Source organism: Orbicella franksi, chromosome 14 (genome assembly GCF_964199315.1).
Source record: "Orbicella franksi chromosome 14, jaOrbFran1.1, whole genome shotgun sequence".
In the NCBI taxonomy this organism is placed as follows: Eukaryota; Metazoa; Cnidaria; class Anthozoa; order Scleractinia; family Merulinidae; genus Orbicella; species Orbicella franksi.
In genome coordinates, this window is record NC_138158.1 from 19,769,615 (window position 1) to 19,796,544 (window position 26,930).

At 39.5% G+C, this 26,930-nt stretch overlaps 2 protein-coding genes across 3 annotated transcripts in view; one reads left to right on the forward strand and one right to left on the reverse strand.

Moving 5' to 3' along the window:
• The window catches only part of LOC145467597 (nipped-B-like protein A), a 41,665-nt gene extending 23,923 nt beyond the window's left edge, over window positions 1-17,742 (forward strand). Inside the window, exons 32-47 of one of the 2 annotated variants that reach the window (XM_081451172.1) lie at window positions 342-487; window positions 1,348-1,441; window positions 7,145-7,251; window positions 8,008-8,074; window positions 8,739-8,805; window positions 9,159-9,294; window positions 9,900-10,007; window positions 10,288-10,344; window positions 10,720-10,860; window positions 12,155-12,301; window positions 13,507-13,609; window positions 13,884-13,998; window positions 14,661-14,820; window positions 15,435-15,545; window positions 16,032-16,175; window positions 16,633-17,742. In XM_081451172.1, the coding sequence (XP_081307298.1) occupies window positions 342-487; window positions 1,348-1,441; window positions 7,145-7,251; window positions 8,008-8,074; window positions 8,739-8,805; window positions 9,159-9,294; window positions 9,900-10,007; window positions 10,288-10,344; window positions 10,720-10,860; window positions 12,155-12,301; window positions 13,507-13,609; window positions 13,884-13,998; window positions 14,661-14,820; window positions 15,435-15,545; window positions 16,032-16,175; window positions 16,633-16,701 (1,772 nt within the window). In that variant the 3' untranslated portion in view covers window positions 16,702-17,742. The remainder of the gene's footprint in view (window positions 1-341; window positions 488-1,347; window positions 1,442-7,144; window positions 7,252-8,007; window positions 8,075-8,738; window positions 8,806-9,158; window positions 9,295-9,899; window positions 10,008-10,287; window positions 10,345-10,719; window positions 10,861-12,154; window positions 12,302-13,506; window positions 13,610-13,883; window positions 13,999-14,660; window positions 14,821-15,434; window positions 15,546-16,031; window positions 16,176-16,632) is intronic. The other variant, XM_081451173.1, reaches the window with a different exon arrangement.
• Window positions 17,743-20,398: 2,656 nt separating this feature from the next.
• On the reverse strand, window positions 20,399-26,788 carry LOC145468043 (leptin receptor gene-related protein-like). The gene is made up of 7 exons (XM_081451702.1): window positions 26,643-26,788; window positions 26,460-26,534; window positions 25,168-25,190; window positions 24,470-24,548; window positions 23,900-23,955; window positions 23,512-23,543; window positions 20,399-22,821 (listed from the first exon to the last, which is right to left on the reverse strand). The coding sequence occupies exons 1-7, from the start codon at window positions 26,657-26,659 to the stop codon at window positions 22,714-22,716; spliced, it is 390 nt and encodes a 129-aa protein (XP_081307828.1). The 5' UTR covers window positions 26,660-26,788; the 3' UTR covers window positions 20,399-22,713.
• Between the last annotated feature and the right edge of the window lie 142 nt (window positions 26,789-26,930).

A 26,930-nucleotide genomic window follows, 5' to 3' on the forward strand; every position in this document is an offset into this window, starting at 1 on the left:
AGTCAAACTGCAGGGCTTAAAGGACTCCCTTGAGTCACCCAGAATGGACAATCACGGACCAACATTTTCTTGAGGTTAACTTTGCCTGAACTACTTTCAGCTACATGAAGTAATGTTGAATTTACAGAAAAAAGCTTGCATACATGATCTTTCAATCTTGATAAAACCTTCAGAGAAATATGACTTTTCTGTTTGGTCATGAAAAATTTTGGAATGGTAGACACAATGTAACAAAAAGCGTACAGAACCAGTCTATAAAATAGCCGAACATGTCGAAGAGTTTGCACCAAGTCGCCGCTGTTTGTATCAATGGTCTGTTGTTGTACTCTTGTGATTATTAGGCTACCTAGCAAAGTCCAAAGCAGATCTGTGCAAGAATCCTGGCAAGGCTCAGGTGAACAGGCCAACTCTATTACGATCCTTGTTCACTCTTGGACTGCTCTGTAAGCAGTTCGATTTTGACAGTGATGTGAAACCAAAGAATGAGGTAAGCTCCATCTTTCAAACTACATTCGACCATATGACTGTAACAATGCTATAAACTAACTTTAATAAAACACTTGTTTGATTTGTGTAACCATTCAAATGGAGGCTCCTGCAAATAACTGTCGTATGATGCTGTAATTTTTTCATTTCGGCAAAATTTATATGTTTATTTATTTACAAATTTGATGGGTGGCCGGCAGAAAGACAAACGGATATAAGTCCTTTACAAGGCCTGCCTACCCATCCCAAGTTAAAACCTAAACCAAGGCTCGACTTTAAGGAAAAAACCTTGGGGCCAGGTAGCCCCTAAGTTTTCAGATTTAGTCTCCAGCAAAAGTATTTCAATCAGTGAAAAGCAAGGAAAGTTAGTCGCCAGTGAAAAGAATTTGGTATTTGCGACCCCAGCGGTCACAACGTGGAACTCTGTAAACCCAAACCCAACCCACAAAAGAATTAAGAAAAAATGCGGCGGCGTTTGGGGCAGACAATTCTGCATGTTCGGATATTGTCTGCATCAAAGACGTTATGCAAACGAAAAAATAACGCTTCTTTACGTGATTCTTAAAACTTGATAGAGAATCGAAATTTTTTATGGTATAAGGCACCCGTTCCACAAGTTAACTATCCTTATAAAAAAAAGTGTCACGGAAGCCTGAAGTTCTGGCAAGCGAGGTCCTCAGATGATTACCAGTAACATCTCGGTGGAAAGGCTCCTGACTGAAGGTTAAGAATTGCGAGATGTCCAGCTTAATTAACTCATTTCTACGTTTGAAAAAGTAAAAAAAGCTATGGCCTTATTGTCAGTGACAGGTTTATTTGATGCCGATCACTGATGACGATGTGCTGGTTCTCTATTTTAAGCAGGGTTCCACTAAGGACAGAGTGTTTGCTGTGTACATCTACTTCACTAAGCACAGTGATGAAGAAGTTTGTCAAAAAGCCATTACAGGACTAGGTAGGTTAATTCACATCGGGTTAAACACCGGTTTTGTGAAGTCGATTTTTCGATATCTGTCATGCCAACAGTGAAAACCTACAGTATGATACATTAATAGAGTTTAGTTAGCGCACATAAATAAGTTTAGTGCGACACCGCGGAAATACTTTTTTGGGGGCGCGATACAGTATTTTGCTGGTCAGCGGTACACCTTAACAAAACTACAAAATGTCTGCAACTTTTACTTTGTTTTCAGAGCGAGTCTTGTCGACAGTCAAAAAGATACAAAACTTAGAGCGCACACTGTAAACTTAACTTTTAAACTCCGCTCATTTGTTGGATAGTTCTCAGTTAATATTATATATTGTGCCAAAGACAAACTGAACTTGCACACGGTGTGAAATTGTTGTTGTTTCGTGAGAGTACATGCTCGCAAGTGGCGAGCCAGTGGCAATTTACGTTACGATGTGCCCTAAGGCTAAAACTAGGCAGCTTTTATGTTGCTGTAGCGGTGTTCTGAGGACATCAACTTCTCAAGTTTGTTGAATTGATGGGCTTTAACCGTATGAATCGGTATGTAAGCGGCATTTCGATCAAATTCGTCGGGAAGACATGCTCGTGTTCGATTGGGGGCACTCGCGGAAATAAACACGGTCATCCTGTCCTCACTCGGTATCACCGAATTATAGACCAAGTTGGCCGAAATCGAAGCAGTACTTCGTATAAATCTTGGACATGTTGGTGTAACAAGTGTAGGACTGAATCCCCAAAAGGGTTCAAAATTTGGCCTCAACTCGAGGAAGAATTCATCAAGGTATGTTTTATCATAAAATATCCAATTTTAATCATACTGTACTTCAGGAAGCTTGAGGCTGACGAAAATAAAATTTTAAATTTTCATGTTTATTATTGTTTCTTTGTTTCTTGTCATAATTTCGAATTGTTGCAGTTCTGTATTTTGCTTATAGCGCCTCTAAAGTGTGAAAATTATTTTAAACTAGTTGCATAGCTATTAGAGTTTAGAAAAAAAAAGCTATTTAGCTATTAGAAAAAACCACAAGAAGTACATGACATCTGATTATCTTAAGATGGCAGAAGACATGGAATACAAAGCTGTTTAAAGGATAATTAAAAATACATGCATATGTTATTGTAAGACAATAAAAATACCATAAAATCTGGGTAATGACAACTTCCAGTTAAAACTCAATAAATGAATTTCATTTTTAGTTATAAATAGGCTATCCCCCCTTTATTCACACAACAATCTTCTGATTATAAGGCCACCCAGACAATTTCTGACCACATTACCTTAGAGCCTGAGACTCTGTATAACTTTCTAAAATTAATATTTGTTTACATATTACAAATATTTTCAAAAACAAGAACTGAAAATGTTACTTGACTTTCATTTAGTGTCTTTAGAGACTTCTAGGCCGATGGGCAAAGAAAAATTCACCCTTGGGCTCAAAATGAGGCTCAAAATGAAACCCTTTGATAGTGGTTACGTCATAGGTCATTCACTTGAAAGACGTGGGTAAGAGTAGCAAGGCTGAAAATGAAGGAAAAAAAGAAAAGGAAATGCCTAAGGACTGTGCAGCTAAATGACTAGGATGTGTTTTGAGTCTCTTAATTTACAGGGGACAGGAGCAGGACAAACAAGGGTGGGAGTCAAGAGATAGAGGTATGGAAAGTGGGAGAACAGGGTATGGGAAGTGGGAGGTTCTGACTCCACTGTCCCTTCCCCCACTTGATGCAGTACCTTGTCCCTAAGTAAAAGGTAAAGTCTGCATAGAGCCAAGTGGCCCATCAGGCCAGGCTTATCTTGGTTTCTGTAGCATGAACCGACTAGGAGTATTTCTACTACCCCCTGGATAGGATGCTAGTTGATCACAGAGTTACCCCCAGGATTAAATTCACCAGTACCCATATGTACACCTTTGTGGAGAGAGGCACCGTGAGAGTAAAAGTGTCTTGCCCAAAAACACAACACAATGTCTTTGACCAGGGCTCAAACACGGACCGCTCGATCCATTGCTGAGTGCACTAACCACAAGGCCACCGCACCTCCCACCTTGTCCCTTAGGCCTAACCTTAACCCTAAACCTAAAAAAAAGGAGTCTGTAGATTTCAGTCAACTTTACCTCTTTTATCACTTGTGTATTTGAGACAATTTCTAATTTCCTCGCTTTCTGCCATTCAGTTTACTGTACCAAAGCCTGATTTTAAGTGATTCGCATCTACTGACGGAACTTGTTTTTGCAACTTACAACTTCAGACTTTGCACAAAATTTCTCACTGGAGAAAAGCAATGTTGTAGAACTTAAGTGATGAACTAAATGTAATAAATATTAATTTGTAAGAAATGTATCTGTTCTTTAATACATGCTTTTGTGTCTAGTATCTGAGTTAGATGCAGCGAAGATATATTACCAATGGTTTGTAGACGACAGTAAGCCAATTCAGAGACACAGTGGCATAAACAAACCCACTTGTTAGCCAATTTATCACAGGAAAAAAAAATAAATACATATAATTACATATAAATAATTTATTGCCATCAGGTGCTATAATGTCTTGTAATAAAGTGGTTACAAGTTAAGTAAGAATCTTACAGAAGGGAGGATGATACAATATTATTACTAAGGGGATCATAATTAATTTCATATTGATTCAAAGCATGTGATATGTACATGTATGATTGCAATGTAAAAATTATTTTGTAGTGATTGAGCAAAGCTCATCTGAATTAAATTAAATGAAAGGAAAAACAACAACAGTCAAATATATATAAGTTGATACAATGCACATGTGAGATAGGGAAATAGAAATCGAAAAGCTTCAAATGACTGAGTAAACAAAATAAACTAGTGGGTTTCATTGTGGAGTTGATTACTGCCTCTCTGAAATGTTGAATGTCTTTTCAGCATCAAAAGAAGTGAAACTTGACCACATTCCATAAGTGGAAGCGGTTTCTTGTAAAAAAATACAGGTGTTTGGCCATTTTAAAATATTTAGTTACATGTGCATACATGTACAAGGAAACGGTCTTGAAAATTTCCATGTACTATCAACATTTAATCGATGTAAACAAAAAAGACCTCAAGCAAGGAAAAATTGTCATTGAACCGAACATATTGAGCGGTCTTAAATGTTTTCAGTATTTCTAGCGTTCACTGCGGCCAACAAATCACAATATTTTCGATTTCTACTCCCTTCGCAAACGCCACCATTATATGAATGTAGGCTTAAACAATCTTTAATGATACAGAAATATCTTGTGAATGAAATGAACAAATGTAACAAATGTTTCATTCTGACAGCAAACGACAGGTACAAAAAATTTATTTCACCCGTTCCAAAAGGCGCAGAAAGTCAGAAAGGTGATAGAAACGCCAAAACGCCAGTCTTTAAAGACAAATTCTTATCAAAGTTTCTTGGACGCGTTCCGAAATATAATCTCAATGAACAAGCACCACACGTCGGCGCAAAGTGAGTGTGAATAAAACGGTCCCGACTTACATGTAGTACCTTAACCATTTCGCGCAAATTACACTTTAAATCCAACCAGTCTTCAAAATCCTTGCAAAACCTGCATACAGGACCAATCTTCTGCTTTGCTGGATACCCATCGTTGATTTTGACAATTCTGAGGCGAGGGCGGCTGAAGCAACGCGATCCACGCTTCGTCCGCTCGAGCTGGCTCGAGTCAGCAAACTACACATTACTTCACACAAAATGACTCCCCTCCCTTCTTTACGAACATTGCTTGAGTATTAAAAACCCATTTAAGGGCGTCAAGCTCACCAATAACGAGAAGTATCAAGGATATTTTCAACCTTAAAACGAAGCAAAATACCGATCTCAGAGAACTGATCGATCGAAGGACAACACAGCCCGATGGTGATGACCACTGACCAGTTACTGTGACGTCAAAAAACGTATTTCCGCGGTGTCGTTTAGTGCCGGACTCGGACAGACTCATTTTAGCCCGAGCCGCTAAGCGAGGGTTAAAAGGAGCTCCGAGAAGGGCGCAAAACACATTTATGCCCAAGAACATAAACTGTACCACTATTATCACATAGGAAGGCATTGAGAAAAGAAAAACTGCAAAAAATGACAACAAAACAGTCTGAACAATCACGCGAGCGTTTATGAGTTGACTGACTTTTATTTACATCACGCGAAGCTGGCTAGAAATGACAATATCTTGCCATTTGAGTTTTCAAAAATTGTTAAAGACACGAAAGGAAAAACGGTGAGGCTTATTTGTAAGTGTTTCAGCGGGTTATAATACATTTTAGCCTGCCAAATTCTCCATTTTAGCTCGCAAAATGCGCCACAGTGCTGGACAAAGTGATAATAGGGAGCTTAAGCAAACCACGACGACGACGGCAACGAGAACGTCACCAAACAAAAGGTTTAATGAGCAGAATATTGGCTGTGCACGTGCGTTATAAATTTTTGTACATTTCTTTGTCGTCCTCTGCAAAACAACAACCCGTGAAATGACCAAGTTCTGCGTGGTCTACGGAACAGAAGGGAATTTACGAAACAACGACGGCGACGCCGAGGACAACGTCGGTTAAAAAATGAATTTATATTTTACCTACGAATCTAGCGATACTCTAAAGTCATTTACTTTGTTTATCACTGTCAAAGCTATCGCAAAACTAAATTCGGAACACAGCGATAAATTTGAAATAAAAAATTAAAAAATTAGCCGTCTTGGTTCACGTTCTCCAGGCAACGCAGAATTTGGTCATTTCACGTCGTTGTCTTGCAGAGGACGGCAAAGAAATGTACCAAGAATTATAACGCACGTGCACAGCCATTGTACTGCTCATTAATCTTTTGTTCAGTGACGCTCCCGTTGCCGTTGCCGTCGTGGTTTCGTTAAGGACCTTACGCAAAACACGATGGCAACGGCAACGAGAACGTCACCAAACAAAAGGTTTAATAAGCAGAACAATGGCTGTACACGTGCACTATAATTCTTGGTACATTTCTTTGCCGTCCTCTGCAAAACAGCAACGTGAAATGACCATATTCTGCGTTGTCTGGTGAACATGAACCACACCGGCTAATTTTTCGTATTTCTATTTGGAACTGAACGCATTCGGAGCATATTCAGTAGGGGCAAGTTTTAATACCGACAGACACACTGGATAGTTCCAAATAAATGCGAAATTCCAAAGTAAAATAGAACCACATTTTTTACTCGGCGTCGTCCTCGTCGTCGCCGTCGTATATGCGTAAGGTCCCTGTTAACTCCCCATAGACGACGACGGCTAATTTTTCGTATTTCCATTTGGAACTGAACGCCGTCTTTGCATATTTAGCTTAAACACGTTTTTAGAGCCATTTGCGTACCTAACAGATCTAGACAATTGCAAATTTCGCTTGTAAAATATAAATTCATTTTTTACTGGGCGTCGTCCTCGGTGTCGTCGTCGTTGCTTAAACTCCCTAATAATAGCTGCATTAGGCACAAAATTTTCCTACTCTCTACCTTTGTCTCTTAGAGTCCCACTGACTCAAACCGTTATGATTAAAACGTAGGTGACGTTCGGAGCAAAACCTTTAAAAGCTCCTAACATGTCAATTCTTGAGAAACATTACTATAATTTCAATTTACTCGGTAGTACTGAGATTTGTGTTCATTATATTGCCGTTGCGGCTTTCCAAAATTACTTGATGATCACATTCGTATCTCTTCAGGGTTTCTTTGTATGAGGTATGGTGAATTACTCCTGAAGGGAGAAGCCAAGGATCTTTACCAGGGAATCTTATCACAGCCCAATCAGCCTTTGAAGCTTAAACTGCAGGTAGGTTACTTCATTTACATCAATTTTTGCACTGGTCATTGGTAAATTTTTTTTTTTTTTGTAGACTGACAATTCTTCCTTAATCTCTCCCGTCCTACAATTAGACATAGCTAGGCTGGAGAATAACTCGAAAACCTAACGGTTCATTTAGCCTCCAGGATTACAACAGTTACTTTATCTGAAATATACGACCGACATATGTTAGGCCCAGGTCAAACGTCGAACTTCACATGAGACGAACTAAACTGAGCGAATGAAGTTCATGATAAATTCGACGTTTGACTCAACTGCGTTTGTGCAACTGAATTTGGATCGTCTGCTTCTGACGGATAGAACGTGTTGGTCGATCTAAATTCTTTACCCGTTTGGATCGACTCAAATTTCGATTTACACGGAACCCCGCCTTACGGCCGCCCCGTTAATAGGGTCACTTTATTCTGACCTGAACAAAAGCTCAGTCAGTCATTTTCTTATTTAACGAACCTCGTTAATACGGCCACCCCGATAGTTCGGCCAGATTTTTGTGGCCCGTTGGTGACCGGATTAACGGGGTTCCACTGCAGTTCGTTTCATTTGAAGTTCGACGTTTGACCTGGGCCTAAAAATGTAATGATATATATAGTTTGTATTGAGAAACTAAAGATGTTGTTGTTGTCAATGTACAGAATAAAATTATCTTTTTCAGAGCCGCGGATGAGTTGCTGTTTTTTTTTTTTTTTTTTTTTGTGACGTAGTCTTATCCTTTAATTTTGTAAGGTATTGAAGAACTTGCAGACACACCTTTTAGAGGAGGAAAAAAGACTTCATGTTCAAGATCATCACAGTAAGAGAAACACTAAAATAGTGCATGTATAGTTAAAGGAGGGGTGGGGAGGGGGGGAGTAAAGTCTGCATACGAGCCAAGTGGCTCATCAGGCCAGAGCTTATCCCGGTTTCAGTAGCATGAAGCGACCAGGAGTATTTCTACTCCCCCTGGATGGGATGCTAGTCCATCGCAGGGTTATCCCCAGCATTAATTTCGCCGGTACCCATTTATACACCTTGGTGACGAGGGGCACTGTGAGTGTGAAGCGTCTTGCCCAAGAACACAACACGATGTCCCTGGCAAGGGTTCGAACCCGGACCGCTCGCTCCGGAGTCGAGCGCGCTAACCATGAGGCCACCGTACCTCCCTTTGCTTCATGTAACTAATCAATCACTGGCGATGTCAGTACTATTAGTTTGAGAACAATGTCATGTTTTGAAACAGCTAGGAACCTCTGATGCAGCAAACACGAAAATATTTTTGTGACAACACTGGATGTTGGTCAAGCTTATAATCAAGATGTCAAATAACAATAATTGAAATATTTTCCTGAACTTTGCGAGTTTGTTAAGGCGAAGTTAAGTAACGATGTAGATTAAATAGTTTTTTAAGTCACGAATTGTGAATGGTGTAACAGTATCAAGGTAACAGAATAATATGTTCATTTGTGGTCTTACTCTAGGACATAGGAAAGCGGAAAAAGAAAAGGAAAATCAAAACCTCAAGGAGTTGGGGGATAGTCAGTCTGGGTGAGTATTGTTTGACGTACAACGTTTGTATACATGGCACCCTAAAAGACTTGAATTCGTTATTAAAGACTAAACAGATTTTTTAAAAGTGAATATTTGTTGTCATTATTGATTCGCAACCTCTCAAATGGTAAATAGTTCCAAAAAACTTAGATGTACCTTTCAAGTTTGCCATTAAGGTGTAAGATGGATAGCAGCTCTGTGCTGTTTGAGTAATATGTCTTCTAGAGGTTGTGTTAGGTCCTTGAAGGTCCTTAAGGGCCTTGCTTATGTAAGAAAAATAAACGTTATAAGCACGTTGTTTCCTTAACAGAACTTTGAAGTTGATTGTGTGTATGGTTTCCTTTCCACAGTACAACTAGTGCAGTGATGCAAGTGTATCTCAAGAGTGTGCTGGAGAGCTTTTTACACCCCCAGCCTTCAGTGCGAATGGCTGCCCTTCACGTTGTGAATTTGATTCTGAGACAAGGTCTTGTTCATCCCGTACAGGTCGGTAGCATTGCCTATCAATTGAAACAACAACTTTGGCACGTACGAAATTGCATAGGTGTAGGTCTGCATTCACAAACCCATTTACACACGCGCGTGTGTGTCTAACCCAGTCTTGTTGGTCACAGTAGAAGACATCATTATATCTTAGGCCTCGTCCACTCTACGCCGGAGGAATTAGAAAACGGAGGATTCAAGAGTCATCAAATATTCTCCGTCCACACTACGCCGGAGGAATTTAAGAACGCGACAATCACCGGTCATTTTGGATTTGTGTTTGACGAAAACTCGGTATATTACGTGGTGATCGTGACTACATCGTTGTCGAAAAGCTTCGTTTTCAAAATGTTTTCCGTCCTCAGGAAAACGCAAAGCCGGCGTTTTCAAATTCCTCTGGTTTGAAGAGCGTTTTCGAAAAGCTCCGTTTTCGTGACGGATCAGTGTGGACGTGAGGCCTAACTGTAGAAATAAAGCTGCGTTTTGAAATTTCTCCCGCGTAGTGTGGACGCTGTCTTAGAAGAGCTCTACACTGTTCTTGCACTGTTATTGAATTCAATACTGGTTTATAGCTTTGACAGATTTTCTATTTGCTATGTTTTCTACAGTGTGTTCCATATCTGATCGCCATTGGAACTGATGAAGAACAACAAATGAGAGTAAAATCAGACCAACAGTTGTCAGAGATTGACAGCAAATATTCCATGTTTGTTCAGGTTGGTACTAGTCAACCTTGTTTCCGTGGTCTTTCATATTCCCACCCTCCATTTCCTCTCTCGCTCCGCGAGGGCGGAAAGGTGAGACTCTTGGAACGAGGTTGGGTGATAGTTTGGCTTAAAAGCCAAAGCTTAGTCAGATTTCCTTGTGTTTCGCATGCATCTTTGTGCTCGATGTAGAGTCCAGCATGGTAACCAAAACCCCAGAAACCTATTATACGATTATACTTGAAAAAGGATACTTTCATTGGCAAACTGTTTGATATCTTTTCAATTTTAGATGAAAGCCCTGGCTGGAATAAAGATGTCGTTTGAACTTCAACGCCTAGTTCACAAGGTTTGTGATTTCGGTTTAAGGCACCCTTTTGATCATTGATGTCTCACAGAAGGGGGGATGGATAGATTGTTTTACTTGTTGTTTCGTTACTGCCATCAGCTAACTTTCATTCAGAGGTTAGCTCGGACGTTAAAGGAATTACATATATGTCTCGACATTTAAATTTATTTTTCTGATTAAAGGAAACCTCAAAGTAAGTCTAATGTTGTAATCATGATAATGGGCCGAAAGTAAACAAGATTGCCTTCCAATGAAGAAGATTAATACGGAGTACGATGTCGAAAGGCAAACTTGAAAAAAAAGTGGTTAAGATGTGCCATTGGTGAGTGAGCCCTTTAACGAGTTTGGTCACCTATTTGTTTGTTCATTCCACAGGATAAAACAACACCGATCCGAGGATTCAGAAAAGATACAAACCAGTGTCTGTTAAGTCATTTATATTCCATCATAAGAACTGGTAGACAGCCAAGGCGGTCCCTTTTACAGTCTATGTTGAGAATATTTGATGATCACAAGGTACGCCAGGGTTTTTTTTTTTTCCCCTTGAATTCGAAATCAAAGTTCTTTTTCCTCTTCATCCATGTTGCCTACTAGTTATGCTACGCTCTCTCGTTGTATACCAGGGAATATCCCACGAATCACTTGTATTTTCTGGTATACACACGAACCTTTTGGATATAAGTGACCAGTGGGATCCTTGGTATACCAGCCGAAAGCGTTGTATAACTACATTTGCTAACTTTATTATTGCCTTTTCTGTCCGACTAGTTGGGTGATACTAAATCAATTAGACCCTTCGCCCTCAAGGGCCACGGGTCTAATTGTTAAGTATTTTATACCATGCCATGGTAAATACAGTGCCCAACATAATCAGTGCAGTGCATGGGAAGGCTGGATCTAATACCGTCCAGTAGACAACGGCTTCCAGTATTCTGAAAGACTGTTTATTATATGGCTAGCTCCGTGAGCGGGTAAGATGAATCAAATCCTGCGCTGTGATTGGCTACCCGAGCGGGCCCGATGGAGCTATCTTGCCCGCTCGGGACTACCCGCCATTTTCCGCAAGAAAATTTTCCGCGAAGGCCATATAATAAATCCTTTATTGACCAAGCTTGTTCGCTCAAAATGGCTTGATATTGGCCCCGTTCTTTTTTTGCGAGTTTATAGCCCTTGACTCCGTCTCGGTCCATAAACACGCAAAAAAAGAACTTGGCCAATATCCAGCTATCTTGACCTCACACTTGGTCAGTAACCCATACATCTTTTATGGTACAGTATATTCGGTTTATCGCATTTGGTGGTACAGCATGGACAGTGAAGTGACCTCACCTGGGCGTAGCGACCACAGAGAGTCTCGGGGCGCTTTCCATTCAACCAAAAATTACAAAGCGGCGACGAAGGGTACGGAAATTTCCTGGGAAAGGTTCCGGAAAATCCCGAAATTTTTAAATAATCAGAAAACGAATCATTCAACCGAAAATTTCGGAAGTGCTGGGGGAGAAATCAAATGAAATGAAATGGACATTCTCCCGATAAAAAAATTTCCGAATATTTGGGTATACCTCGTAAGGTTGTCTTCTTTACCTGATATTCCGGAAAATGCTGTTCCATTCGCCGCTGGAAATTTCCGGAAATGCAAACCTGAGTTTATGGTCGAATGGAAAGCGCTCTCTGAATAGAAGAAGCGTCTCTATACACGGTCTTTTATTATTATTATTTTTTTTTTGATAAGAGGAAGTGTATGAGCTCGGGACCAAAGCCATTGTAACAGCGCGATTGTTCACACACCGTGTTCTTAACTCTCATGTAGGGTGCCAAATTAGACCTTCTGCTGTACGTGGCCGATAACATGGCGCACTTTCCTTACTCTGTTCAAGAAGAGCCACTCTTTGTCATTTACCACATTGACAACATCCTATCCGTGACAGGTGCAAATATGCTCCACTCCTTCAAAGAGGTAAGTTAGTTTCAAGCCCAGTCAAACAGTTTCAGTTTCAGCGTCACATTAAAGGAGCTCAGTCACGGTATTTTAGGGAAAAAAATGGCGACTTAAAAAATTCAGTGCGCAAGGCTGCCCTTCACGTTGTGAATTTGATTCCGAGACAAGGTCTTGTTCATCATTTAAATTGAAGGAATCCTGAAAATAGTAGCTTACAAAGATAGAAAAACTCCAAAGAGATATTAATAAACGATAGAGGAACAAGGATGGTTAAGGATGGCGAAGATTAATTCGGATTGCAAACGAACAATTTGAAAAATTTAGGCTAAACTTTTCAAGATGCACAAGCCGTGACGTAGCTCGTTTAAGACGATAGTCAAAGCAAACGGTTTCATCTTCATTGCGAGTGCGATTAGGAAATGGTTTCACAAGCCTTTGTCAGAATTCGATCCTTAAGACAATGAAATTAAAAAAAGAATTGAGAAAACTCAAATGTTAATTCCACGAGAACTCATTTGATCCAATGAAAGGGGAATTTCGTAATTTTAAGAACTTTTCACATCTTTTTAATTTTGGGTCTTCTCGAGTCTTCAGACACTGTTTTCTAGCCCATGTCAACACAATTTTCTCATAAGGTCTTTCATGTGTTTTACCAGTTTCTTGTTATTTATCGTTCGGAACGGAAACTGAATAGGCCATTTCCGAGTTGGCTTCTACCTCTGTGTGAAAACGAGTTTTCGTGCGAAACGATTCATACAAAAATGTGTTCCGCCTAGAGGTTCATTTGCACAGTGTAAATCAAACTCATTTTCCTATGAAAGGTTTTGCACAAGGACTTGTTTTGAAACAGAGACACAAGGTAACTCAGAAATGGCTTGTTGAAACATTAAAGGGGCTCAGTCACGGCATTTTGAGTTATTTTGGCCACATACAAAATTACCTTTAAATGGTAGCAAACCTGAAAATAACAGCTTAATAAGATAGAAAAACACCAAAGAGATAGTGTTAAACCATAAAGGAACAAGGATGGCTAAGGATGGAGAAGATTAACACGGATTACAAACGACGAATTTGAAAAATTGAGGCAAAACTCTTCAATATGCGCAAACTGTGACTGAGCTCCTTTAAGTTGTGCAATTAATGTTACATGTAAAAGGCAGGTTGCCTCTTAACATGACGAGTTGTATTGTTGTTGTAAGTTACCTATAATGTTTTTTTAACAGGCTATGACGTCCAAAGTAACGCCAACAGTTGAAGGAGTTGACAATGTTCCTCCACCTTTAGAGAACGAGTTTGAAGAAGAAGAAACCTTCGAGTCTGTTTTAGGTAGGTGAAATAAGGTTCAAAAAAGACATTTGTGAGGAAGTGGATATCAGCAATTAACAAACCTAGCCGACCGTCTATTTGGAATCAGTGCATTTAGTTGGCTGTTACACAGTTAATTGTTTCACCGATAGAAAATGTGTCCGAGGGTGTTGTCATATTCCAAGGGTTATCAGATTTAATTGGAGCATCAGTCCATGCTAATCTGAATTTAAAACGCAATGTCTCTTTTCATGTATGATATAACCAAACTGTTTTTGTTTTCTGTTACATTCAGCTCGGATTCCCCCAGACCCAACAATCTTCGAGCAGTGTTGCGTTTCTTCACAAGGTTGCCTACTGCTTCTGTATTTGAAACAGCACCTAAAGGAATTGTATGCATTTTCAGACAGGTAAGAAGCCAAGAACGAACCACCGTATACAAATTTTGCGTTAGCCACCTACTTACGCCAATCCAGTACACAGGTCCCAGAGGTTTTCTTCCTCTTAAGTCCTGGCCAAACGCAATCGCAAGTAGCCGCAAGTTGAACTTGCGTGGAGACTTGCGATGGGTGGCCAAGCGGACTCGCAGTTGTACATGCAAGACCCCAAAAATCTCATTTCAAGGCTGTATTTGATTGGCTAATTGGTTGATATAACGACGAATGGATTTCACTCAACTTGCCTCGACTTGCGAGCAAATTTGATCTCGACCAAAGTGAATACAGGTCATCGCAAGTCAACGGAAGTGCACGCAAGGCCTCGCCAAACGGAGTCGCAAGTAGAGCCAAGTTTTTAACCTTTCAACTTGCGTCTACTTGCGAGTCCGTTTGGCCAGGGCTTTACTTCTGACATGAGGTAGCGTGTACTTAAATTTGATGGACAAAATTTTGTTACAGAAAAGAAAACGTCTGTTATCAGGATACCAACAAGTTTTTCACAACGATTCTTTGTCTTAGGAGAGTGTTGTGTGACTCACGTCACGCTTGCATATAAAGGCAATAGCCGGGCAAGAACGGGTGACAACTTTGTACTTGCTTCAGTAACTGATAAATTTGACTATCTTTGTTCCTAGTAAATGTCACAAATATTCTCCGTCCGAGCCCACCAAGACGTATGACAAGACTGTGTCAAGAAAAGTCGGAGTTGTCTTTAATCCTGAGCAAGTCTTACGATATGTTGAAGAACCAGAGGCTGTGAGAAGTCATGAACAGTTAGTCCGCGACTACTTAGAGGTAAGAATTTAAATATTTTCGAAGCAATTCATCTATATTGAGGTTATGAGAAACGATGCTTGCTCTCCAAAGTGGACGATATAAAAATTTAAAGGAACGACAGTCTGTTTTAATGTACGGTCTTATCTTCCTTTTCGTGGTCATCTCAATTTTCTTTATCATTGCTTGGAGTGATTTTTAGGCCATTAGGTAAAGTCTTCATACGAACCAAGTGGCCGGGTTTCTGTAGCATGAAGAGACTAGGAATATTTTTACTCCCCTCTGGATGGGATTCTAGTCCATCGCAGGGCTGCCCGAGTATTAAATTCGCCGGTACTCATTTGTACACCTGGTTAGAGAGAGGCACTGTGAGAGTAAAGTGTCTTGCCCAAGAACACACCTCAATGTTCTCGGCCAGGGCTCGAACCCGGACTGCTCTATCCGGTGGCGAGCGCGCTAACCATGAGGCCACCGCGCCTTTAGGCCTTTAGTAGTCGTGACTAAAAGTGTGTAGCTATTTTGAGAGGAGCGCATTTTCATCGACATTCTTTTCATAAATCCAGTCATTAATACATGGTCTCATTTGTGGCTGTGCATTTGTAAGTATTAATGAAACGTAATTGTGTCTTCGTCAGTTCAAATTTCTGATGATGAAGCTTGATCCATCGGAAGAAGACAGTGATGATTCTGGTAATGGTGGAAGAGATAGTCCTGTGGGAGAGGCGGGACAGATGACTGACCTTGAGGTATGCTATTCAACCGTCAATTTTTGGCCCCTTCCAAGTTACGCTGGAGAAATTTTAAAACGCAGCAATCCCCGGTCATTTTGGATTTGTGTTGGAGGAAAACTCGGCCAGGGAAATCACGTGATTATTTTTATGTCATCGATTTCGAAAGCTCCGTTTTCAAAACATATTCCGTCGACGCTAAAACGCAAAGCCGGCTTTTTCAAATTCCTGCAGTTTAAAGAACGTTTTCGAAAAGTTCCGTTTTCGTGACGGATTAGTGTGAACGGTAGGCCTAACCATAGAAATGAAGCTGCGTTTTAAAATTTCTCCCGCATTGTGTGGACGGGACCGTTGCTATGGTTCCTTACCTTTGTCTTGTTTTGTTTTCCTAGTCACAAGGTTTTATTAACTAAAAATTTTGTACCTCTCTTCTGGACTCCGTCGCTTTTCAACAAGTTCACAGTGCAAATACGTGACAGGTTTTGATTTTGCTTTTTGTTTCAGGGCAACGTTAAAACTCCTGGTGGCAAACCACGAGACAAACGCGCGCCTAAACCAAGAAAGGTCGTCAAGGGTCGAAAAACGCCGCCAGCTGGACAGACAAAGGCAAAGACGAAACCCAAGGGAAAGAGACCTAAGAAGAAAATAATATCCTTTGATTTATGTCATGTCAGTCCTTAGCACTGTAAGATGTAGTTTGGACATTTACAGAGTTGCTGACCGTATTAGTCACAGTCGTTCGGTTGGTCACAGTCGGTCGGTTGCTCGTAGCAGCGCAACCTACAGATTATTCACTAATCTGCCTAGCAGATCATTAAATCTGTAGGTTGCGCTGTTTCCCAGAATTAGCTGTAATCTGTAGGTTGCGCGCGCAATGCATGATTTCGAAGAGCAATGTCAAGTTCACGGACAGCGAAGTAAGAACATAGCTTGTCGAAAATAAACTGTGTTCGGTGCGATAATGCTTTTGTCGTTATTTTCTTTAAAACCATGTATAATATAGAAAAAGAAGATTAGGTTAGTGTTATCACAAAAACCTCATCCAATAGTTGTTTAATATACATGTATGATAAATGAACTGTTTATGGTCTTTAACAGTGGAAACGCGTCCATAGATTTGGATCCGAGTCTGTTGGAAGAGAGTGATGAAGATGTTGACTTCCTGTGTCAATGAAGCGGTGGCCATATGAATTATTGAAGGAATTGCATACTTGCTGAATTCTAAGACTTTTAAAATTAACGTAGAAAGATCAATTAAGTTTAATGGGGAATTTTTAAATCGCGAACATTATTGACCAAAAGTTATTGTTATAAGATTGCAATTGGTTACAGTACAGGCATTTTTATAGATCTGTTGTATTTTATATCAGCTCTTTATTTCATTGTACATAGGTTCTTTTTACCGCGTAAAAGATCATACATTATTAAGGTAGTTACGGTTATTTATTGTGCAAGCTCCGTCAACTTAGTACATCCTGCTAACCATGTATTAATTCGTTATGTTCATGTTTAACTTTGCCTTCAGTCGTAAAGTACTGTCGACTTTGCAGCGCTGGAAAGACTATCTTTCACTACAGTCAAATCCCAAAATTTGAGTGCATTTTGCAGGAGGCAGTTATATCCCCTTTGCTCTCCAGTTGCAGTTTGACTTATTTTAGGGTGCTTTTTTTCAGTAGAATCTACCGGTTCCTCAATGGAAGTCAAGTGATATGCTAACAACAGTTTCAAAATTATGATCAAGTGAGAGGGAACTTTTAGCAGAGATCCACGTGTAAATTTAAAAAAATCAATCCAGTTCGTGTTTGTTTTTTATAAAACAACCGCCATAGCTCAAAGAACAGCTCTCTTTATTAAAGTAGAGTAGGTGTAAAAAGCTTTGTATGTATTTTATCAGTGTTAATTTTTTTTTAGTTTATTTTTTGTTGTTGTGATGTACATAAAAGCTAAGGTTAACAAGATAGTTTTATTTTATTTTAGTGGATAGGTAACAAGGTCAGTTACTTTACTGGAGTAACCGTAAAGCCTTTTCTTTTCATTTGTTACTGTTCCTCTGTCAACATGCAAAGTCTCCTCGCTGGTTTACGTACATTTCTTTTTATACTGGCTGGGAGAATTTGACTGTTCATCGTACATCATCATACATCATTTATCACATCGTTCGTTCACACGACCCACAGTGTATAATGCTCTTAGGCTGAAAGTATTAAATGACTTATAACGAGCGTTTTAAGAAGTCACTGCTGAAATACCCTCAACAATAAACTCGGATAAATTAAGAACAAAACAACTGCAATTGTAACCATTTTCTATTACGCTGTACGTAACTTTGGGTTTTTGGCAGATTGCGCGACGTGTAAGAAGAAGTATTAAAACGGGAACCCTTGCCATTGTAAAAACAAAATAGCCAGTGAACATGAAATAACTGACTATTTCAATCGTATGACAATCTTGGCATTACTTGTACGAAGGATGCAGCAGAGCTGTACTTATTAAAAACATTTGAACACTTGTCTGTTCAGTGGTGGAAATAGATTCACAACTAGCCTAGCCTGTGTAGCAAGCGCTCCCTTCCGCATTCTAGGCCGCGCGTAAATTGGAGCGAGAGCAAAAATTCGACGAGGAAGGGAGTGGTGGGGCGAGAGAGGGGTCCCTCTCTCGCTCCACCTCTCCCTTCTTCGTCGAGTTTTTGCTCCCGCTCCAATTTACGCGCTGCCTAGAATGCGGGAAAGCTCTTCGTACGGAAACGCTTGCTACGCAGGCTACAGCTAGCCTGCCCCACTTACCCGCTTTAGCCTGTAGACATGTTCCCTGGTGGTAGATAGGGTTGAAAGAACTGGGAACAAGCGATAGGTTGCGAGAGATGAGAGCCGGTAGGTAGGAGACAGTGAAGGTTGGGAAAAGAATTGGAAGGGAACCCTTTCCTTAAACTCGCTCGGTTTTCTTCCTTCCCTCTGTCCTAATTTTGAAAGTCTTCGCAGGCTTTATTCACTTAGCGGAGGAGCGCGAGGGGTGCTGCCTGTGTGTCGGTAGGTATGCCTAGCAAAGGCAACGAAGAGCTTTTTACGCATTCTGGCCGCGCGAAAATTGGAGCGAGAACGAAAAAATAAAAAACCGACGAGGCAATTTACAATTTGCACGCGGCCAGAATGCGGAAAAAGCTCTTCACAAGACAGCATTTCCGTCATATCTCATTCTCGTCCCCAGAGGCCGCGCTACTTTTGGTCAGCACCAAGAATCGCGACCTCTGGCCGGACCTGATTTTCTTTGCATGAGAGTTCGTTTCGTATTCTCAGCCAATCAGAATCGCGGACTTCCGGTGTTGGACCAGCCCAGAGGTCGCGATTCTTCGTGCCGACCAAAAGGAGCGCGGCCTCTGGGGACGAGAATGGTCTTATCTTCTCTCCTTCGGTAAGATTTGGAGAAAAAGAGCGTGAAGACTTCATACGAAATGCGTGCAAAATACTCTACGCAGCCCTCCAAAACTTGGAGATATGCCGTATAAATGCAACGCATAACTGTCTTACGCTTTATCCTTCAATTCAAATCACACATGCTGGAGAAAATAAGCGTTATAGCCATCATAGAAAACACAGTGTCAAGCTGTGCACAATAGGATCGAAGACTTTATGCCCACCATTCGCTAGTGGCAAAACTACCAATCACAATCAAGAATTCTCGATCCGCCGAACGAGTATATAATACCAAAAAAATATGCCAGGTGCGGAGTGTTACCGAGTATTGGTCTCTACCACTCCATTTTATCGGCAACTGATGAGATCCAGAAGGATCGAAACCGCGGTCTTGCCTGATCTACAAGGCTACGAGCCTCCTAACAAAAGAGGGACTATTAACAGTCTCCAGAAAACCTGACAACATCGCAAATAAAAGCAATGACAACCACAACGTGGAGCTGGATGAACAATCATAGGAAGAACTCCTAAATTCAGAGCTTTTGCCTGAACAAAACCACACAATATCATAAGCAACACGCAAAACGGTCCACAGACTTGCGCGTGAACACCTACTTTTGCAGCTCCAGAACGAACAAACTGGAAGGACAAAAAGCTCGATGAAATTGATGCAAGAAGCATAAGAACGTCTCTCTAAGACAGACTCATAGCTTTCAACAAGAAAAGCTACAGCTATCTCTGGCGAAGCCGGACAAAGATAAATATGACACCCGTGATAACAAGCAGCATAACTTGCAACAGTAAATCAAACAGCCGGGCCCGGCGAAATAATACAAAATGCAAGTAACCAACATGCTCACGGAATATTTCAAACTTTGTCCCTCCAGAGCTAATATTTAGAGAGCTTAAAACATATCTTGCAATCAAATGAGCTAAAAAAATAGCACGTGGCCAAAAACAGAGGTGTCAAACTCAACAAATTACACGCGGATAGCAGCGGAAACCACGCAGACCTATGACCTCTAACGGCTCTACTCTGGTGAAATGTCCTCCTAAAAACAGGATTATTGCTTAGCGAAATATTCAAAGATCCCCCTATCGTACAATACAAAAGGGGCAGATCCTCAAAGATATACTAGTTCGAGCAAAACTCTCAAAGCGGCTATGACACGTGGATAGGAGTTGTGTAGGCCTGTCAACCCATTGTTATCACATGTGAATAAAAGTTAAGGAGAGTGAATCAATGTGAAGGCGAATGCGTAAAGGTGAGGGTCAATGAATACAAATGTATGGAAGTGTATGTGAGTTGATCTTTCTGCCATATTACGATATACCATATATGGTATAAACATAAAGTGCTCTATATGCATGCTAGCATGAAGTATATACCCAACCATGATTTACGGCATACATATTTGATATTGGACATTCATGTTATGGTCAATTGTTATGTATCACGTGATCATATCGCGCGCTCAGGTTTAGAATTAATTGAGGTCACGTGGTTTTCTTGAAGTTGACCGCTGACCAGGAACTAATTTTTTGATTGAATCGCGGGCTCAAGCCAGTTTAATTTATCGTTATTGGAGCTCCACTTTTAGGCTTGGCTAAATCTATATATTATTGCTTGAGTTTCAAAACTTAATATGTCGATCTTGAATAAAAACACGGCAAACACAAAACAGCTTTTCCAGACCAGGGTGGTCAAGGTCCATAAATGTGTGACAAAAATATGGTAGACATCCAGCCAACTTTGTGGATTTGTTATTACAGGACAACATTTTCTTGTAACAAAATGTGGGAAATCAATGGCCCCATCTTGCCCACTCACGTGGCCAATCGCAACAAACGTCTTTAGCTGCCTTTCAAAATGATACAAAACTGTACACAGGTCATGCCAGAAGGTTTTTATTTTACCTTCAATCCGTTAATGTTATACTCTATACACTGATCATCTTAATATCCAAATTACGCACTTTGCAGGTATTTCAAATGAACAGCAAATACTTACAAAAATCATTGCTATAAAAAGAGAAATCAAATTGCCCCTGACTGTTTGGGACTAATAGTATACTAGTGAACTGGAATTCTCTTATAAATACTGTTTAATATTACCGCAGGGCATGAAATTTTTTGTGGGATCTAATTTTTGCAGATTTTTCATCAATCCTTGAAACTTAAATCCCATGAAAAAAAACTCCCGCCAAAAAAAATTTGCAAAAATTTACACCTTTTATTTGCAGAGCTGACTTTCAATGGAATTGGTTGCAAACAGTGTAACGAAAACGACCACATGACTTCCGGTTTTGTTACTTTCAAGTACTGTACATGAAATCCGCAAAAAAATTATTCCCAGGAGTAAAGTCTGAAATCCAAATTCATGAAAATTTGTTCCCGCGAAACTCGAAAATCCAAAATCTATGAAATTAAACTCCCACAAAAATTTCATGCCACAAGGTATAAACTAGATCTGAAATTACAGCTAGCAATTCGGGTAATGGGGATGGTTGTAATGTTGTATTAACATTGCCTAAGGGGTGTTAATTCTAAAATAAAACAAACTGTGGAAATCTTGCAAAATATCATTTTAAATTAAATATAAAAAAAAACCCAACCTAAATGGTAACCAATGGTTTACAAATGGGCATCCACATCACTGCCAGTAGTCTTCACAATAAGCCAACTAGCAAGCTCACTCCTGTGACGTCACATGCAAGGGGTAATAATACAGAGACAAGTTAGCTTGCACAGCTAGACCCCATTTGTGAGCCTATGGGTTGGGGGGTGGGGAAGGCATAGGGGAGAGGGAGGGGATTTCATTGAGGTGCAGGGCACCGGGTAAATTGGCCGGTTGTGACGACGATTTGTCCAGCTCGTTCGACAATCTAGAGGAAAGTTTTTTTCTTATATTAGAACTAGAGTTCAAACAGTTTTGCCCACCTTTGAAAACCAGTTGCCCTCCTGCAAAAAACTTCAATGAAACGCCTGGGAGAAGGGGATTTGAAATTTTAACTTTCTGTACCATTTACTCCCAGTTCCTATGTTTTTGTTGGTGGCTTCCACCTCTTAGTGCTTTTTATATTACAAAATATCACACAATATTACAATTTTTACCTATTTCTCCTAGCTCCCCTCCCCTCCCAATCGGAATTCTACTCTCAGGGAATCTCACCCTCTCTACAGCTGTGACCTGCATTGCAGGCATAAGTGGTAGGAGAGGCAAAACACTGCCCCTCCTTTTGCATCCCCACTCTCCTGGCCTTCATAGCAGGCAAAATGGGGGAGGGAGGGAGAGCGAGAGCGGGGATAGAAGGAGGGGGCCTCACATTTTTTGCCTCCCTACCCCTTCCCCGTTTGCACATTGCAGGCTACTGCTCTGCCCCCCCCCCCCCTCCCCACCGCCCCATCTCTGCCCTGTTTTATGCCTGCTATGCAGGTTATACAGTTAAACTATGCTAAGGTTAGCAGCTATGTTGTTAATAATGCATCCTCAGTTATTCTTATTCTACTGTAATTCAGTCCACTATTAAATTGTTCCGTGTTTTCTTTGGTCTCTGCATGTTTGCCATTGAACAGAAAACATTAGATGTATAATGCACAATTATAATCACACTCTTGTAGAGTGTATACCTTCAAAAACACCAGGAATTAATAATTTATAAAAAGTTGCATATTTCAGTAAACTTATTTAGAAGAAAGACTGTACAAAACAATTAGAATTAGAATTACTATTATCCTCTGGAAGAAATGGAAGTTGCAGACTGTAGCTTTTCTCTTCAAAATCCCCAGTCATCTTCACCAGAGAAAACAAGAAAATATGCCAGTATAGTAAAGAAGATGAAGACGTTTCCAGAAGACACCAAGGCAAAGGCTCCCCATTTTATCTGAGGAATATAAGGAAAAAAAATTAGAAAAGGGGCTTCACTAAATGGTAGACCTTTTAGAAAATGTGTTTGAGTGATGAAATTAAAACTATTTAACAGCAGTTGACATATACTTTGAATGGTGGTACTGTTTATTACGCTTTATAATTACATGGTGGTTCATTTTTTAACAAGGTATGAGACACCACTGTCTGACCATTCAAATGATAGTGACTGAGTGGCGCTGTCATGTAGTACTAACTGTTACACTGTACAAAGTCATTCCAACTTTAAAGTCTGTGGATGAAACCCCAGTGTGTAACCATTCAAATAAAAGCTATTGAGCAGTCCTTTCATGTGGTACTGTTTAGTATACTGTACAAGGTGATTCTAACTTTTACATCTGTGGATGAAATAGTAGTGTGTGACCCTTTACAGTGCAGCACTTTCTTATTATGTAAATACTCTGAAAGTGATTCTGGAAAGTGAGTTGTTTTCACTTTTATTGGGTTGTAATTGTCCCTTGACACTCTAAGGATTGACAACTGATAATTCTATGATATAACTGTACACAATTTTCAGCTTTAGATTCTCATGTTATTATTGCTTCATATTGATGTCATGAAAAAAGCACCAAAAAGATTACTAATTTATACATTTTCTCTATCCTAATCCAAAAAAAAGTATGGGATTACAATTTATTGTACTTACAATTTCAGTATGTGCAAGAACCAATGGAAGACCTAAAAGAAATTATAGTTTATATATTATTGCAGTATAATATTATAATGATAGTATTTTGAAAATCATCTGAGGTATAGTTTGCACCCCACTCCCATCTCCCATCAAACTTTTCCAGATGGATCCATCCCCCCAAGTGCTAATTGTCAAATTTCATGCTCAGCTAGTGGACCTCAACTCGTGCATGTAGAACGTACAGCGTACATGTACATCAGACTGTATAACTTCATGACCATGCAAGTTAATTTGACCATGTATTCACTGAGCAAATCATGGCAAAATCCAAACTACAAGAGGTTAAATGCAAAGTTATACAATTGTCATTTGATAGTTAGCAACTTGACATATAATAACTCACCAAATGCTGAGATCACAATTCCGGCAGTGAGAAACATTGCAGTCTCTTTCATGACACTACGATGAAAAAAGAGAATGTTGTTAGCAAAAAAAAAAAACAAATTTTACTGTGTGATAACAAACGAAATACCAATACTTACGCCCTTTTCATAAAGTTCTAGTCAAGAAAGCATTCATCATTCATCAAGGGCCACCCCTTGGCAGGTTGGAGCAAGGAGATGGTTGACTCTTCAAACTACATTTGCCAGCCAATTTACAATGTCTTTCCAGTTACTTCACAATAAAGTCCTAAAAATTCTTAAATAGATATATTTTTGAGAGCTGCTGTTTTTGATTAAATTAAATACTTCAGCTTCTAAATTACTATACAATCAGGACAGTGGAATCCTGCTAATCTGGTCATCACTGGGCTGCAAAAAATCTGGCTGTATTAAAGAGGTTTTTTTAAATAAGAAAATGACTGACAGCTTTTGTTCAAGCCAGAATACAATGGCCATAATAACGAGGTAGCCCTGCTAATGGGGTGGCCATATGGTGGGGTTTTACTGCGTGTTGTTTCAATGATACTTACTTTGAACCATTGGAAGAAAAGTCTTCACTAAACCGTTTGGCTATAATAGTGGGTACTGGGGCTAAAGCATAAAAGAACACTAAAAAAAAAAAAATAGCAGCATTTTAGTGAGGTAATGTCATCATGTAATGTACAGCCAAATCTACATGGTGAAGAAATATGGATGACACAACTTGCTGCAGAACAATGTTGCATTGCAATGTTGAGGGTGCGCATATAAATTAAGGGGCTTATAACTAGACTTCTACAGTATACAGTGTACCGTCGTGGCCTCATCCATACGCAGACACTGTGTTAGTTACCCTGCAGTAGTTTTTTAGGTTGAAGAAGGGATTTAACCTTCTCACTGGAGGTTTAACTGTAACATGCAAGTACAGTCATAGTTCAAAGTCATCCAGAGTCAAAAGAGGCCTAACTGATTTCACACACACATATATATTTTTTTGCTATTGTAAAATGATGCTATTCAGTAATCTATCTACTGGTCAAAAATAATAATAATACGATTGTGACTTGTTGATAACAACTATTTATCACTAATAAAATATCACCAATTTATCAAGTAGGAATTCCAATAAGCATTCAGGCAAAATTCTTAAATGGAGGTTTTAATATAATGGGCCAAAAAATGGGATGACTGTAGTGAACAAAGTGAAACAACAACAATTCCAGTTACTCAAATTAAAGAGTGCACTTACATACAAACATAGGCCACCATATTCTATAATAAAAACAGATAAACAAAAATCAGTGCAAATACCAAACTGTTCTCTTTAGAAAAGTTCAACAGAAAAGTCCAATACTTTGGCATTACAATAATTATTATAACATAAGCTCCTGTGTCAAGCTTCAATAGTTGTACAGAGTAAAGGCTGGTTTCTACCATCGCATAAGCATATAAGCATAAGTCAACATTTGCAGACGCAATAAGATGTTGATAATTAGCACCTTTTGTTTGGAAAATTCCCTAACAGAAGGCATTACTTAGCAGCACTCTACTGCATCTGCGTATGGGGGTTCTACTTATGCTTGCTCCTCAATGAAAACCAGCCTTAAAAGATTCAAATATTGAACTATTGTTGGGGAAATGGTTGATCAAAACTTCACACTTTTTATCTTTATTATAGATATTCCACATCATGCGTAATAAAGGTCAAGTGTTGATCGATACCCTTGATCGATACCCTCAATTGACCCTCGATCACCACTCCACTGACACCACAGTTGACACTCAATCAATACATCATCGACATCTCGGTCAACAGTCGGTCGACAGTCGACTAATTTTTATTGATAAATGTTTATACAGTACTGCTCAAAAGTAATTTACCACCCTCTCTCACAAGACAAACATCTTGTCTCACAAGATGAGAATTTCGTATCAAGAGATGAGACACTTGTCTTGCGAGATCTTTAAAAAACTGTAAGTACGACTGCTTGAATTTCTAGCAAGATTTTAATAGCCTATTGTAAGTTAATGTCATATATTCCAGTACGTAAGACTTACACAACATAATTTATAGCATTGATGAACTTTTAGATCAGTTGATTGTCAATCTTGTGACACTCAGTTTCAACAGGTTATATCACAGTTATTAGTTTATCAATTAAGCTTATAAGTCCTTAACTTTTTCAAGTGTTCTCAAATACAATTATTTTGCTCCCACTTAGTGAAAATAAATTATTCATTTCACCTAAACGATCTCATTTTTCAATACAATGTACCCATCATTTGTGCTTACTAAGGAGGAAAAAGTTCGACACAAGTTATCAATTAATCGAATTTGGCTTTAAAAGGGAGCTGGTACAAAACTCCGACTGGAACGACTCGAATAGCTGATTTAAAGAAGAGTGACAACCACTTTTTACGTCTCGTTCTTGAATAGTTGCCATTCTTATCTAAGACAGCGATTCGAGTTGATCCCCTGTCTTTCAAAAGCTATTTTTATAGCTTCAAAATTTAATCCAAAGATTTGATAAATTAACTCACCCATATTCCTTCAAAGCACAACCCAAAACAACGAAAAGTACACCGATTGCTCCCGCGAAGGACAGTGCAATGATTCTAGAAAATTGCAATATCAAAAGAAAGTAAGATTTTAAATTTCATGAAACATGTAAGCTTAAAATATCAAAAAGCTGACAGTTCTTAAGTGTTAAAAATTGTACTCACGCTATAGAGTCATCCATGAAGGAGGCACAAGAAAGAACATAAAAAACAAAGTAACGTTATTTACACATTAAGCAGGTACTGTTCAACAAGCCTATAAGCATAATAAATAAAACAAATCATTGACACAAAATTCCAAGTCTACCTAAGATCGCCATTTTGTTTCTTAGTTACCAGATCTCCACGTTTCCACAAAATACGTAAATCTCTATTTTTAGAATTTTCTGAGAATTTTTTTAAAAGACGCTTTTCCTACTTTTTGTGTCGTAAATTTCGAATTTTAATGCAAAT